Raw genomic sequence first — 17,179 nt, 5'->3', positions numbered from 1 at the left:
GGAGGACATCTACCTCTACTCTCCTGGAAACCATATTACAAATGAGCTAGAGTAAGAAGGACACCTGCCTCTACTGGAAACCATGTTACAAATAAGCTAGAGTCATGAGGACTGCTGTCTCAGCTGCTTTCCCTCTCCTTGGAGAGGTTATCTCCACAAAGTCCACACAGCACTCTGCATCTTCCAGAGATGTTGAATACTGCCTGATTTTCTGGCAGTGAACAAGCTGCATTCTAAGTCATCCCCAAGAAACTAGTGCCTGTACATGGCAAGGAATAAAATCCTACTGGCAAAGGAATCAGGTGACTTAGGAGCCAAGGGGCATTGGAGAAGGATAAGAAACTGCCATGAGTATCTGCTAGACAGGTGCAGTAATTACATTCCAGAAAACTTGGATAAAAATGATCTCAGTTAAATACTGGTCAGGACAGCAAGGGTAAGAGTGGGAGAGGGAAAGCAATGAAGACAACGAAGAGAGGAAGGAGGGAGAGAGGAAGGGAGGAAGGAAGAGAGAGAGACAGGGAGGGGTGGGAGGAAAGGACATAACAGGAAAGAGGAAGAGAGGAGGAGGGGCACAGGAAATCTCAAAAGTACATTTGTATGGAAGAAATTTGTGTCCAAGTGTCATCTATGGTCAACACATGTCGAATGGGAAGCAAAGCAAAGATTCTTGGACTTGTTTTCCATTTCCACACAGCACTGATTTACAACTATGCAATAATTAGATCTAAGTGCTCAATTTTAAATAATGTTGGCACATGCAATCAATACATTTTATTTTGTAAGGTTTAGAAATGTGTGCAATATATTACCCTTAGCTTTCACATAGCCGGGATTCATTATGATAACCCACCTTGAACTGCGTGATAGACTCTAAAAAGAAGTCTACGTTTTGTATCAAAGCAGCTGCACATCTACCTATATGGTTTGGTTATTGATGGTTGCATTTTTGCCACACTATAGGTTTCATGAGGGCAGAGTGTTGTTTTTTTCCAGAGAGGCTTGTAGTGTAACAATTAAGCACGTGGATATTTCTTTCTGGATTCCTATCCTTTCTCTTCCAATTACTAGCATAATCTTGGAGAAACAACAAAAATATTTCATTCCTTTATTTTTCATAAGTTGAATATCATTATTAACGTTGTCTTTAGCAAAGACTTCAGAGAATATTCAAGTAAGAAATTATAATCATGGCAGTTATATATTTACTGTGCTTGTCTGCATAATAATTACTTTCAAATTTTTAATGATTAGAGTCACAGATACACTGCAAATCACAAAGAATAATTATCTAATGGAAATTTGATTGCTGAGTAAATGAGCAGACAGTAAGACTCAGAGGTCGTGTAATTCTTTGCCAAAACACTCTGGATTTCGACTTTCTTCACTAACTGTATATGTAGCTAGGGCCTAGAGAGATGATTCAGGCAGCAAGGGTGCCTGCTACCAAGCTTCAGTTTGATCCCAAAGCCCTCTTGGTGGAGGAGAGAACAGATTCCTGCATGTTGTCCTCTGATTTTCACCTGGGTGCTGTGGTGTTTGCATGCCAATGTGTGTGTATGTGTGTGTGTGTGTGTGTGTAGTAATTTATACCACACACATGTTTGCACATACACTCTATGCTACTCATGTAGAGATGATAATGATAATGACGTGTGTCTTAGTTAGGTTTCTGTTGCTGTGGTGAAACACCATGACTGAAGAAACCTGGAGAGAAAAGAGTTTATTTGGCGTACTCCTCATATCACTGTTTATCATCAAAGGCAGTCAAGACAGGAACTCAAACAGGGCCGATCCTGGAGGCATGAGGTGATGCAGCAGAGGCCATGGAGCAGTGCTGCTTAGGACTTGCTACCCATGGCTTGCTCCCTCTGATTTGTTGTAGAACCCAGGACCACAAGCACAGGAGTTGCCATTCACACAATGGACTGGGTCCTCCTACAACAGTTACTAATTTGGAAAATGCCCTACAGGCTTGTTTACATCCCAATCGTATGTATGGACTTATTTTCTTAAAAGAGGCTCTTTCTAGTCTCTATCATGTTGACATGAAAGTATGCAGAACAACTGAACCCTTGTCAACTCGACAGACCACTATTAAGCCCCAAACTTCCCTGTCTTACTCATCACCAAGATCTCACAATAATAAAAGCATCACAATATAAAATATTAAAATATATAATAGTCCAACAGTCTTTAAATATTCAACCACTTAAAAGTTCATAGTCTCTTCAAAACACCAAAACTTTCTTTTGAAATCCAAAGTGTTTGTAAAACTTGAAAAATCTCTTTAAAAGTAATCATGGGCTACTTTAAAATAAAAAAAAATAAATCAAATATTTTCTTACTTCAAGAGGGAAAAGCTAGGGAATAGTAACAATCAAATCAAAGTAAAATCAAACTCCAACTGTGTGAATATAACAATGTCCTATGCTTGGGGTCTATGTATGATCTTCTGGGCTCCTTCAAAGGGTTTAGGTTATTTCTCCATCCATGATGATCACCCCACAGTACTGGCATCTCCAAAATCCTGGGGCCCTCTGCTTTAGCTAGGCTGCACTTTCATTAGCAGCCTCTCTTGGGCTCCCTTCATTGTGCAATGCCTCCAGTTTTCTCTATGACCCCTACAATCCTGGACCTTCAACTGCTATTCTGGCTACACCTTCACCAATGGCCTCTCCTGGCCTCTTCTAGTGCCAAGCCTCAGCTGCCGTCCATGACCCGTTAATGCCTTCAGAACCAGTGCTCTTACACTGCCAAGTATGGCTGCCAATGCAAGACCCAATGTTGGCAGCCTCTGGAATATAGCACAGTGTTCTAACTCTGAGGGAACATTCTCAGAAGAGTTTATCTCAGTGATGTTGTTTTCTTCTTGTCATGAAGTAAAGGATTTACTTTACTGGTTCTAGTCTCTCGTTAATCACAACTGATTCTTTAGCTTCAGCTGACCAAACCCCACAGATTATTCACACAAACACATAAAAATACCTGATAAAGTCTTTGCTAACCTTGGAAACTTCACAAACCAGGCCTCTGTTGTCTGTACTGCTATCAACATTCTTTTTTTAAATTGAAAATAAATTCTTCTCTCACACAACATATCCCAACCACAGTTTTCACCTTTCTCTACTCCTCCCAGCTCTCCCCACTCACCTCCCATCTCTGCCAGACCCACACTCTGTCCATTTCCTTTTTAGAAAAGAGCAGGCCTCCAATAGAGATGACCGCTGAATATGATAAAACAAGATACAATAAGACCAGGCAAAATCTCTCCTATTAAGGCTGGATAAGACAATCCAATAGAAACAAAAGTCCCATGAGCAGGCAAAAGAGTCAGAGACAAACCTGATCCCACTATTAGAAGTCCCACAAAAACACCAAGCTAACAGCTGCAACATCTATGCCCAGGACCTGTGCAGACCCATGAAGGCCTTGTGCTTGCTGCTTCAGTCTCTGTGAGCCCATAGTAGCCCTGCTTAGTTGACTTGATGGGCCATATTCTCCTGGTGTCTTCCATCTCTTCTGACTCATACAATATCTCCACCCCCCACTTCTTCCATAGGGTTCCCCATTTCCGAGGGGGAGGGATTTAAAGGAGACCTCCCATAGACTTTATAGTAGAAGTTTTGGTTTGTTTAAAACACAGTTATGCTATATTTTTGTTTTAATCCTGAATGTCGGATATGAGGCTGCCTTAGTTTATGCATAGCTTATAACTGCCACATGCATCTTGGAGAGAGACACGGTCTTTGCCAGCTAGTAACAGCCTCACTGGGCTCAGAGAGGGGAGTGGTCTTTGCCAGCAGAGGTAATCGATCTCCGAGGACTCCAAAAGGGTATAAATATCAGAACCCAGAGAGAGGAGAGAACGCTTCAAGGATGCCTCAAGGAGAGAGAGAAAAGGATGATTTGAGGGCACTGTCAGAGGAGGAAGGAGGCTGCTGGTTCATTTGCTGTTTGCTGTTAGCTGGAACATTGAATATCCTGATGCCTGAGATTGGTATGGCCCCAAAGAACCCCATGACCCTAAACAGCAGCAAGAAGTAACTAAAAAGAACTCCACCCCCTCTCCCCACTAATATTCTTTTTCTCCTGCTTAGTGTTGGAGCGTTGGAAGGTATTCAGAGGGAAAGGGGCTGGGCTAGGAAGAAAGGAAGAGATATAGGACTCCAAAGAAAATACAGTTAAAAAGTAACACCAATATGATATTTCTCTGCATAATGTTTGGCTGTAGATCTCTGCACCTACTCCCATATGCTGCTGCAGGAAACCTCTCTGATGATGACTAGACACACCACTGATCTATGAGTATAGCAGAATATCATTAAGATTTATTTTCTTCCCTTTTTCTTTCTTTCTTTCTTTCTTTCATCTTGCCAGTTGTATTTAGTTCTACCCTAGGTCTCTAGGCTATCCAGTGGCTTTCTCTTGTATTGTGGGCCTCAAGTTAAATGAGACAGTGGTTTGTCCACTCCCACAAGTTCTGCCTGCCCCAGCACATCTTGTAGGCAGGACAGATTGTAGGTCAAAGGTTTTGTGCCTGGGTTGGTGTCCAAGTTTATCTTTCAGTAGCCTATAGAGTACCTTCCCACGTGCCAAAGGGACTAGATGTAGGGGTGAAGGCTTCATGCAGGTACCAGCTTGAGCTCTCTAAGTTCAATGAGGCGTGTGAATGTTGTCCTCTGTAATAGGGCCACTTTCAGTTTTTGGAGAGCGAGCTTCTTTCCTAGCATTAGCCTGGGTTGTTTAGGAATCTCCACAGAACCCACTAGACCAGCAACTCAACCAAATGCAAACCAGTCTCATTACTAGAAGCTTTGCCTGGCTTGAAAAGATGGTTAGTTTAGACTGTGTCCTCCATTACTAGACATCCTCGCTAGGGTCACCCTTACAGATTCTAGGAAGTTTCCTAGGAAGTGCACTAGGTTTCCACACTATCCTCCAAAGTCCCCTGCTCTCTCATGTACTCTCTTTATTCATTCTCCAAACCTGATACCTCCTGCTCCCATCCGCACCTGCACCCAGTCCAAATTAATACAGCACAGCCCACGGAGCTCTCAACATTCAGTGGCTTTTCGGGCCCAAAGCTCCAAAGTCCTTCCACAGTCTCCCCACAAAGCAACATGGTTAGGTAAGTCACATCAATACTCCATGATCCTGGTACCAACTTCTGTCTTACTTAGGGTTAATATTGCTGTGATGAAACACCATGACCAAAGCAATGCTGGAAGGATAGGGTTTACTTGACTTATGCCTTCATAGCACTATTCATCATTAAAGCCAGTCAAGACAGTAGCTCAAACATGGCAGGAACCAGAAGGCAGGGGCTAATGCAAAGGCCATGCAGTGGTGCTGCTTACTGGCTTGTTTACATGGCTCACTCATCCTGCTTTCTTCTAGAACTCTGTACCACCAGCCCAAGCTTGGCACAACTCACAATATCTTCGGCCCTCTCACCATCAATCACTATAAAAAATGCCATACTGGCTTGCCTACAGCCTAATTTTATGGAAGCATTTTCCTAGTTGAGGCTCCCTCCTTTCTAGTGGTTCTAGTGTGTATCAAGTTGACATAAAACTAGTCAGGACATGTAGGAACCAGGCCTGACTGGACTGCCTGCCTGTGTTGATGTTTCATGTCCTGTTTCTAGCAGCTTCCATGTCTGTGTTTATGTTGGTTAGCTAGTCATATTTACTGCTCTGAGAATGCCCCCCTCTCCTCCTTGGGTCTTTTCCTCCTGTGCGCAATCACCTCCTGAGGGATTTCACCTGCGAGTGGCATTCCTGTTTTGCTGCCTATAAGAAGGCTGTTTGAACACTGAATAAAGGTTGTTGTTGAGGCTGCTGATGCTCCTGCTGCCACAGCTGCCTTTGCTGCTGCTCTCTTAGCATGAAGGACCCGCTATGTTATTGTGTGTGTATGTGTGTGTGAGTTAAATCCACAGTCCCTCGCCCTTGACTCGGTACCGCGGTGGCGTGGGTGCCACAAGGACAATGCACATCTCAGAAGATATCTCTATCACTAAATGGTGTGTCATCATGTGCTTATCATATTGACCCACAGGTTACCCCGTGGCCACCCTGACTACAACCACAGATGCAGGCCACAGATTGTTTCACCAGAGAGAAAGACAGAGAGTAGCACGCTAAAGAAAAGAGAAAAACATACATAAAATGTACAGTTTTCTCTTAGTAAAAACGTGTTTCTGATTATGCTGTTGATTATTCCTACTAATCCAGGCTTTAGCTAATTCTTACAAAATATGTGAGTATTATTGATGATGCTTGCAGTAATCATTCCTCATCTGATGACTGCCTCAAATACCAAATTGTTCTTTAGCATATGTATTGTCAATTAAATGCAAACAGCAAAAATATATATTAATAATAATTTAAAAGGTGTAGGTCCCAGCATCATGAATGATACTTTTTAAATACTCCAAATAGCACAGAATACTTCTGGATAATTGTGAAAGAAATTAAGAAGCTTTCGGTATGATATTTTAAAGTAGTCCTTGGCCAGAGGCAGGCCAGTATTTGCTGTTCAATTCAGTTTGCATAAGGTAAAATACATTATGATCTTTGTAACAAATATTTTTTATTGAAGAAAAATAGGCCACTTTTCAGCACGTTTTATTTTTCAATACTTGACCATTATGTGACACAATCCAGATGAATACATAGCTCAGGGCTGTAGATCTTCTGACAGTACAGTCCCCAATTAAAAAAAAAATCACATCCATTACTCTCCCTATTCTATGGTGCCAATTATTATTTCCACCCATGCTGCAGTTAGTGCTAATTTCATTACCTGAGCTATAAAAATAAAAGATTCCCTTGTAGCAAATTCACGAATTTAATTTCAGTCCAGCTGTACACCTTGTCCATCTAAAACAGCAAGCGTCTGCTCCACAAAAAAACCCAATACAAAACCAAAACAACAAACTGTATTAAGCTTGTAATTCAGTGTACTTTATGAAACAGAATTGTGAGTAAAACAGCAACACTATGCTAATTGGCTCCTTAAAGACAGACTCAAAGTCAGCCCCGATATTTTCAGCATTCAGATATTTGAAATTATGAAGAAATCTTTATCCAGATGAAAGACTGACACCATCCTCTTCTGGGCACTTCCTAGTTGATAAATAGTCAATGCTCATTCAGGGCCCATAGGACTTAGGCACTAGTTTAATTGACATAGTTTATGTACATAAAAGGAAAGATAACGTTCAAAAAGTTTTCTAATTTACAAATGAATACATTAGATTTGAATCACATTTTAAATTGAATTATTAAATTATAATATTATAAAATTGTTCTTAGTTGTGGAAGAACATATTAAATATTTTATCCCATTAGAAAGTATGGGGGTTCCTCAACAGTAATCAATGCACTGTCTGCAAAATGTGCAAAATCTAGGTTTTATTTTGCCACTTAACACTGCAATTATGTAACAGAATCGCACCACATATTGTCAATATATTGGGTCATATTCTTTCCATGTGAAAATTATCAGTGACTTAATATTAATTCTTCAAATGATAGCTAGTGTAAAGCTGATAGTTGAGAAGAGTAGGAGACGGACATCTCGTCTATAGAGTAGCCAAGTGGGTAAGGAAAATACTTTAAATATCTCTGATCCAATCTCAAAGCAAGGAAAGAGGTAAGAGACACAAAACACATTAATTAAAGAAGAACCTCAGATCATACTAAACATAACCCTATTGAACTACTAAATGAACTTTTGCGATGTACCTTTTAAAATGTTTAGAAAAAACTCCCTTGCTATTAAGGTATTTCTTTCATATACAGTAGTAAATATTTATGACAGACAACCTAGAGAAAACCTGTAGACACACAAGAATGTATACATTTTCAGAGGGAAATTTTTCCATATTGATTCAAACTCCTTTTTATCATTCCAAGAGTTAAGAAAAACAGACTGGTTAATATTCTCACACTCTAGAGCAGAAAGTCAGAGCACATGACTGTAAAACAACGTTGCTCAAATTTGGGACTCTTTATCCGGTCATCCCTGCAAAGAGTCATGGATGTTCACCACCTGCCATGCCAAGAACTTGTGGTTAGCATTCTGTGGGACACACAGGCATGAGGAAAGAAACCAGTGCCCTAGCTAAGAGTGGAAAGGCAAGTCTAAATTAGAAAGAATTAATCTTCCTCATTACTGTAGAGGTGAGGAGTGGCTATAACTCTCAGCACTTGGGAAGTGGAGGCAGGAGAATGCAGAGTCCCAGGTACACTCTACTTTGTAGTAGTTTTGAGCCCAACTCAACAAACATGAGATTTTGCTTCAAAAAAAAAAAAAAAGAAGTAGTAGAAAACTATAAGCCTATTATTCTATCAAGAAAATAGAATATTACATGAACTGTGGGGTGGAGTGAGATGGAACGGGAGATGTGACGAGTTGAAATTTCATATCCTGATCTTATATTAATCTTGGTCTGTTAAGCTAAAAATCTATGAGTCTATAAATTATTTATCTTTTTTTTTTTATAAGAGTGAAAATCCTGGTAAAATCCAGAAAACTACTCTATCTGTAGAGTTAATATGTGGTGCTGTTACTATCTCTGCTAACAGTTTTATCCAATGCTAGAGCTCAATAAATTGCTTTGAATATAACACATTCAAGCCATTAGGCCCTATAAAATAAGTCTTACTGATTTCTTTTAGTGTGTTTTTATTCTGGGATGTGTTCTCTCTAGGTATCAACTGGGGCTTAACAGATTAATCGTATACCATAGTTTTATCTTTTTTCTGAACTTTCAATATACGTTTATCCGACAGAAATGAATAACCTCAGTCAGTATAGGCCCCTACCTTCATCTGTTAGCTAGCTTTTATCTGCCAAGTGGCTCTTTGAATATGTTATCATTTATGTACCCATTTTGAAAGTTATGAGTTATTCTATAGTTATGCCAAAGTCTGGCTTTTTCGATCAGTGAAAGTCTCATATAGAATCCTATCCTCAACGCTAAAATGTCTTTGCTTTAAAAAACTATTCCATGTTATTTTACCTTCATAAATGCCCATTCTGAAATATTTGTGTGTACATTGCATGTTAATATTTTAGAGTTTCCTTCCCATCTTACATTTTGTCATTTTCCAACAACAGAAAAAATTAAAACTGGCACTTCAGACAGCTTGATTCACATCTTGACAAAATATCAGTGATTATACACGAAGAATGTTTAAAACGTAAAAGATACTATAAAAGACATCTGGTTATTCAGTCTAAAAAAGAAAAAAAATGCTCTGTTAGTATCATATTAATCTAACTAATGAATTCTGGTAACTAACATATCATTGACAAAATTAACTGGCATAATTTTATATCAAATGGTTATTAAGTCAATGTAATGAGACAAGCAATAAATACCTAAAATAACATATTCTTATCTGCAATTTCACCTTTGGAGGAAGTGACACTAGTGGCCACTGTGGCCCAAAACCTTCATATTTTTGCAGTTTGGATATTTTTTTTTAAAACACCAGGACTCATATTTGATCATCCTCCGGTTGATGTTACCAACTAGACCTTAGAAGTCCTAAAAATGCTACGTTGTATTTTAGCTTGAAGCAAATCAATTTGTACTGGGTAATTTTAAAGACGTATGAGTGAAGAAATTCTTTTCATTGGGTTATTGCTAAAGTTCATAATCAGCCTGGAATCTTTTGGGAATTGTATAGTCCACATTATAAAGTTACATAAAGATCTGAAAAAGCTGCATGCTTTAGAAACGTGTTCCCATCAAGCCTGTGCTCTGGAAACATGGCGGCCGGAGAGGGAAGCGTGTGACGCCATGCCTCCTGTTTACAGGATTTTCTCTTCTCTAGCTGGAGTCCCATCGAAACCCGCTGATTGTTTTTCTGGGCCTTTTTTCTCTTCACATTCAGAACAAAGAGGCATTTGCAGTTTCTGCCAAATGGTAGAGAAAAGACAATTAGAAGGTAAAAGTTCAACATTGTAGCAGGACAGCAAAGGTCTATCATTGCAAATAAATAGCATCTAGACCACTAGCCACAAACTAAACAAATATCTAAATTTTTACCACATGTAAACACTGTCTTTACAACAGGTTCAATTCCTCAAAAGCTACTATGAGAAAACTTAGGTCAAATCATCCAACAAATTCATCTAATTCTAAAAAAATTCTTGAACATTGACATTTATATAATATTTTATATAAGAATGAAATCAGAATTAATGTTTGCAGGTGAACTTGCTTTGTGTGTGTGTGTGTGTGTGTGTGTGTGTGTAGGTAACCACATTGTTACTCTCTCTCATCTTATAAGAACTATGGACTTTTAAAAAAATACTCCGTTTAATTTCCTTTACCTTCTTGGCTGGCAGCATAGAGGGGGAGGAAGGGACCTGTCCTCGGTCTTTGCAGGGCCTCACAGAGGTACAGTAAAGTCTTTACTGGCAAGCACAGCATACAAAATTCAAGGGCCCTTGCCAAAGGATCTATATACATTCTTTTAGACAATAGAAGAGCTTCCTCTGTGTCTTTTAAAATGGCTTATTAGGTAAAGGTGCTCTCCACCAAGCTTGATGGACTGCCTTTGATGCCTTGAACTCACCGTGGTGGAAAGAAAGAAAAAAAAATCTTTCATATTATCCTTTGACCCCCCCCCAACATAAGAGCCACAGCATGCTCCATCTACCCCCCCAACACAGAAAATAAATTAATGTTAAAGGAAATAAACAAGAATTGCCTACAATCCAGTGGCTACAAGAAAGACATTCGGATATAGTGGAAATCAAGTAGATTAACAAGGGAATACCTGTGTTGTCAGCTCTGACTCTACAGTGTGGTTACTTTGGGGACCCTCCTCATGCTTGATGGAACAGGAACTACCCTCCTGTAAAAACAAATAAAACAGGTCAAGTTGTTTAAATAGATTAAAAAAAAAACTTGATGGAAAACTCACTGTTGATTATTCCCAATCCTCTGAGAGACTCCACCCAGTGGGGGATCAAGATGAAGGGGGACCTGTGGGTGAAGAGCTGGGAGCTGTATGGAAGAGTTGGGGATGAAAGATGGGGTTGGAGGGCATGTCAGGAGCTTCACGGGGAGACTATCAAGGCCCTAGGATCTGGACAGCAGTGAGGGGTTGGGGGCGGGTGGCAGCTGTACAAACTGATGCACCAACCAGGACACTGCAAGCAGAGAACCTAGAGTCTGTGTTCAGATGTAGTTGATGCACAGCTTATTCTCCATCTGGGGGAGTGGAGACAGAGAGCAGTGGGGCTGCCTCTGACAAGATCTCTGGTGCCCATGGTTTGATCACTGCCCCTTGGTGGGGAGGCCCTGTAGGAAGACAGAGGAAGAGGATGCAGGCTATCCAGGTGAGAGCTGATAGGCTGTGGTTCAGAAGGTGGGGGAGGAGGACCCCACCAGTCAGAAATCTAGGGGAGGAGAATAGGACCAGAGAGGGAGGGAGGGTGAGAACAGGAAAATAAGAGCAAGGGGAATTCAATTGGGACATAATGTGAATAAATTATAATAAAATAAAAAATTAAGTCTCTACCAGTTCAGTGCATACTAAAAAAATAAAGGCAAAATCCTCTCAGTTGAATTCCAAGAACCAGCATGTGCTCAGAGACATTTGCATCTCACAGGAGCCTCTCTCTATCGCTGGCTACTGATAAGCTCAATTCTAAGGGAAAACATTCAAAGGAAGGAAAGGATTAAAGAAATATTACATCTGTGATGCATTTGGACTCATCGATGACTGACTTGATTTAAATCATTTAAATTCATCAATGGTGAATGTGCCTGCAGGGACCTCACTATAGGAAGGCAGGGGCTGCAGAGATTTCTCAGCAGTTAAGGGTGCTTGCTGCTCTTAAGGGAACCAGAGTCCAGTTCCAAATACACGTGCTAGGCAACTGACAGCTGACAGCCACTATGACTCCTGCTCCAGGAGATCTTTTGACCTTCCCTAGCCTCTGCAAACATGAACACAAGCGACATGCGCACGTGCACACACACACACACACACACACACACACACACACACACACACACACACACACTCATAAATAAAAATAAATCTTTAAATATTGTAAGACAGGGCCTGGAAAGATGGCCCAGAGCTTAAGAGCTCTGTCTGCTCCTGAGTTCAACTCCTAGCAACCACATGATGGCTCATAACCATCTATAATGAGATCTGCTGCCCTTTTCTGGCTTGCAAGCAGAACACCACATACATAATAAATAAATAAACAAATAAATCTTTAAAGAAGAGAAAATCTCATAAAAGCATTGTGAAACAAGAAGGAAAGTAAGTTTTATGTACGTCTGTGTACTATATGACTGTCTGGTGTCGAAGGAAGCCAGAAGGGAGCATTGGACTCTCTGGGACTGGGGTTATTGATAGTTGTAAGTCACCTGTGGGTGACGGAAATAGAACCGAGGTTCATTGGAAAAGCAGCGAGTGTTGTAAAACGATAAATATGTCTGGCAAAACATTTTGCTATAGTTTAAAAAGGTAACGTTTCTGTATGTGAAATATCCCTTTATTTTACAAAGCAAGAAGGTGTATGTTCCCATTTAGCCATATGAGATGTGAGAAGAAAAAGAAGCCATTGGTATTTGATGCAGCTTCAGTCAGCTCCCATGCTGCCTGAAAGAGCACGGAGATACTGATCTCCTCCTTATTTCTCCTCTTCCCCTCTTTGTCTGCAGCCTCCTTTCTCTTTCCCCTATTCGCATATTATAAACAAATGTTAATATGGAGTGTGTGAGTGGTCCATGCGCTGACTTCCTATAGTCTTCTGCGTGTATGAAGCAGGGATAAGAGTTTAGTAATGCACGGACACTGGACAGCTCTTGCCATTAAACAAAGCAGTTTCTTTTCTAGGAAAACACATGGGTCAGGGACCTCATTTAGCTTCATTGTGTCATATGAAATACTCTGATAAGTCCACAGAGACTGCATAGACGATGAAGACTCAGGTAGTTCGGGGTTTCAGAAGTAAGTTATTCTTACATTTGAACTTCACTTGTGCATCATGTTACTTTACTCTTGGCCATCTTGCTATGTCCTCCACCTTCATACAAATCAGATTTTATGTGATCTTGAAATGATACTGCCGTTCCCTCCTTGGTTCACTCCAACAGTAGCAAGAATCGGTTACATGCCTGCTCAGTCATCACCGTGCATCTCAACAGTAGCACTTTGGATTGATTTTTAAAATATGTATAAGCATATACAGCCCATCAATACTTTGTGTGATCCTTTAAGACAAAGGCTATGGACATTGATCAACTATAGGTCACAATCAGATAGTAGATTGCCACCATCTAAAGCCTACTAAGTGACAAATGGATAACATCACAGATAATGAAAACATATCAGTCTTTAAAAAATGTTCACATACCTGCTTTCTCTGCACGACCAGATGTGACCATGTTTTATAGACGGTCCATTTTTTTTTTTTTTACCAATATACGTCTAATAGAGTGATATGAAATAACAGCAGAAATCATACTCAAAACATTAGTTACTTTATTTCTTACTAGCATAGTCTATAGAGAAATAGTCTACAACACTCATGGAAAGAAATGTTCCATGTTTTCCATAAAGGAAAAATTGGTTATTGATTATTTAGATAACTTGCCATTTCCTTTTCAGACAGTGAGGGTACAACTGACCTTGAGTTATGGTGAGAGTATTAATAGGGAAATTTTTCTAGGACAAAGAAGAGGGGAAGAATTAACAGGAGAAGGTGTAGAGATGTACCATGGGTAACTGGTGAGGATGCAGTAAGATGGGAACTCTGAGAGGATGGGAGGAATTCAGAGGTCAAACAGTGATGTCTATGAGGAATCTGATCCTTACTAAGAAGAAATTCCATTGTAAGTACTCTCCATTGAAACATGCTTACGTTTTAATGATAGAACATAGACAGAAAGCTTTCTTGTACTGAAATCTAGAGACAGATAAACTGCATTCCATGGAACTCATCCCATGAAATGGTTTCTCAACTATATTGCCATTATGGTCCTCTTCAGGGAAAGGCTGTAAACTGTCAGTTCTCTAGGCAGCCCTCTCTTTGTGTGACTCTAGAGATTATGTATGCAAAGCTGCCTTGTTTTTATTTTATTTTGGATTATTTATGATTCCTGTTGTCACCTACATAGACTCCCAAATTTTATTTTTTTATCATGACTATTAAATACATACAGAAGCACAACAAATATCTGTCATATGAATGGACTCTTGATGTCTTATCTCAACAATACTTGGAATAATTATAGGTATTCTGCTCCACATAATTCTTCGAGACTAGCTCAAATAAGTTACAGGTCTTCAAAAAGCTGGAAATGTTTTATGCAAATTGTAAATTAAGGAGTCTAGCCCTTCAGTCATTATTCAATTATTATGTGTCTGTGAATATGCGTGCATATATATGCATGTTATTTGTGTGTCCCACATGTGGATTTGTGTATCCCAATGTGTACATGCACATGTGTGTTTATGTGCCTGGAACATTTACTCTTATGTTTATCATTTTCATCACTACTGTAATCCTGAGAGTTCTTTAGATAAGGGCTTTAAACAATTATATTGTTTAATTCTTATAAATACTCATCTATAAAACCATTCTATTTCAAGAGATACAATGCTAACAGATTTATCTAGAAAAATGAAAAGATTGGTAGAACTAAAGAGCTACTATCAAATGTTCAAAGGGATACAGTGGATGAAAGGCAGGATGTGAGGAAGAGGAGAGAGAAATGAGATTGAGAACAACTAAATGACCTTGAGTAGATCCCACAATGGCGGGATCTGTAGATCTCCCTGTCAAGCTAAGGCTCACCTTTCCACATACTTTTATTCCTAGACCCCTCTAAGGCCTAAAGGGTAGTTAATGGAATTTTACAGAACTTGGTATATCTGAAATCTTATTGTTCAAACCGCATAAATTATACTTTCTACTGTACAGTGGTTTACTTTTTAAAAGAAATCATAAAATGATGCATTTTTCAAATTTAAAGACAATTATGAACCATTCACAGTTCCTAAAAGAGTTCTAATTGACAGAAAAAGTGAAGAAGAAAAATAAAATTAACCAGAAAGGAGGCTGAATTTTAACAGCCAATTATAAAGCATGCCAATGCGGTAGATAGACTAATGCTTGTTGCCTTGTAAGTGTCAACAGAATTCTGTGGGATGCATGGTACCAATTATAAGTTAAAGTTTAATATTAGTTTTGGTATTGTGAGAAAGTAATAATTACATTGCATATTTATTTTTCCTGAGGGAAATCAACAGGGGTGGAAAAAAGGGCAATATGTAGTACTGAATTTTACTTTCTGGGAGAAAGAATATAGATGTGGGGGGTATATATAGGCTCACTTTTCCCTATGTAACATATGCAAAGAACAGATTTAATGTTTTATGTTTATCATAGAAATCTATGAGTTAGTCATTCATGATTGCTGAAGTCTAGAATCTCAGAACTTTTGGATTAAAAAAGGAGGCTTCTTGTGAGTTTTATGCCATTCTGGGCTACATGGTGAATGCTAAGTCAACAGGGTCTATGTAGGGCACTCATTTTTCAAAACGACAAATCAAAATTAATGGGGACCAAATGTTTAATAATTAGCGAGAAAGAAAACAAAATAATTGTATGAAACTATAAAAGTTTAATAAATAATGGTAAAATGAAAAAATGATAGGACAATGTTTGAATACTTAACTTCGCAAAAGATTTAAGCTAAAAATATGAGAGAAAATCCCACAGTAGTACAACAAAGTAGATGTGAACCACTAATCTATGAACCAGTGTGAGATGTGGCAACACATGGCTGAGTTGAGAAGAATAGAGTGGATTGTTCTAAAGTTTGCTTTCATAATAAATAACACCAACTATCTTTCTACATGTCCAACCATATAAGTATTCCCCATTTTCATCTTTCTCTAATCTGCATATCCGTTCTTCTTCATTCTTGCCTTCTAGTTCCTCTTCCTTTCCTCCCATCCCTCCCTTATATTTGTCTTCTCTTCCTCTTTCTCCTTTGCTGTCCTTCTCCTCTGTCTCTTAATCTCACCCTTCTACTTTCTCTACTGCCCTTTCTCCTTTTCTTTCTCTCCTTTCTTTTCCCGATCATTGTCATCCCCTGTTGAGTCTATATGTCACCATTCTTCCTTCACTGTTTCTGATTTGAACAGGGCAAAAATGATGTCCTATCAACCAACTGCTCATCCTTCATCAGTAACCGTAAAGTTACAATGTGTCCTTGATTAGACCAAGACATCTAATTTGATGAGCACTCAGATAATTCACAATGAGTCAGTGATAACGTGTCTGTATATTTGACTTGGATGCAGATGGACCATTAGGAATTTATTCAGTGAAATAGTGTTTCATGTTGGAAATGACACTTTTAAAAAGGCAGAATGAAAGGATGACCAGCCATTGCTGTAACAGTGATACACTGGTGTTTTGCTTAATTTTAAACACACCATATTACGACTTCTGTAAATAGATTAAAACTTTAGGAACTATAGGAGACAAGCCAGGTGTTGTGCCTCACAGATGTTATCCTGGCACTTGGATGGCTGAGGTAGAAAGTTTGCTGTGACTCTGGGGCGATTCTGGGTTTCATAGTGAGAATCAACCTCTCTAAAATAAATAAATACATTAAAAAAAAAACCAAAGTAGAATAATTTACCCTAAATTCATCATGAAATTGTCTCATTTAAAATTCCATCCTTGAAGATTGCTATAAGCTTGTTACTACTCTTAGTAACTTGATGATATTTCACAAAAGTTATTCAACATCTAATGAATTTCCTAAAATATTAAAATAATAAACCAAGGGATGCAAATATACAATTAAGCTTAAAACAAAGCAAAGGATATATATATGATCAGCACTAAAGCTTGTTTCCTGTTCATATTGAATTAAGAGATGAGACAAGTTAAAGGCTGAAAACAAAAATGATAAGAACACACACACACACACACACACACACACACACACACACACACACACCAAAAAACAAAAAAACAGAGTGAACATCTTAAAGATACTTAGAAGTGCAAATGAATCTGGAATAAATATTTCTGGGATATTGAATTATCTATGCATTGTATTTCAAAAAGTGCTACACAATTAAAAATATTAAAAACCAATGTTGAA

At 38.9% G+C, this 17,179-nt stretch overlaps 1 protein-coding gene across 2 annotated transcripts in view; it reads right to left on the bottom strand.

Annotated features, from left to right (window-relative positions):
- Positions 1 to 6,616: 6,616 nt before the first annotated feature.
- The window catches only part of LUZP2 (leucine zipper protein 2), a 362,411-nt gene continuing 351,848 nt past the window's right edge, over positions 6,617 to 17,179 (bottom strand). For both annotated transcript variants that reach the window (XM_084771425.1, XM_084771424.1), the window contains 2 exons: positions 10,806 to 10,883; positions 6,617 to 9,936 (listed from right to left, as the gene is read on the bottom strand). In XM_084771425.1, the coding sequence (XP_084627551.1) occupies positions 9,832 to 9,936; positions 10,806 to 10,883 (183 nt within the window). In that variant the 3' untranslated portion in view covers positions 6,617 to 9,831. The remainder of the gene's footprint in view (positions 9,937 to 10,805; positions 10,884 to 17,179) is intronic.

This window comes from Acomys minous (assembly GCF_964271855.1).
Source record: "Acomys minous genome assembly, chromosome: 2".
In the NCBI taxonomy this organism is placed as follows: domain Eukaryota; kingdom Metazoa; phylum Chordata; class Mammalia; order Rodentia; family Muridae; genus Acomys; species Acomys minous.
Note: the sequence above shows the minus strand (reverse complement) of the source record. Positions and strands in the feature narration are given on the sequence as shown.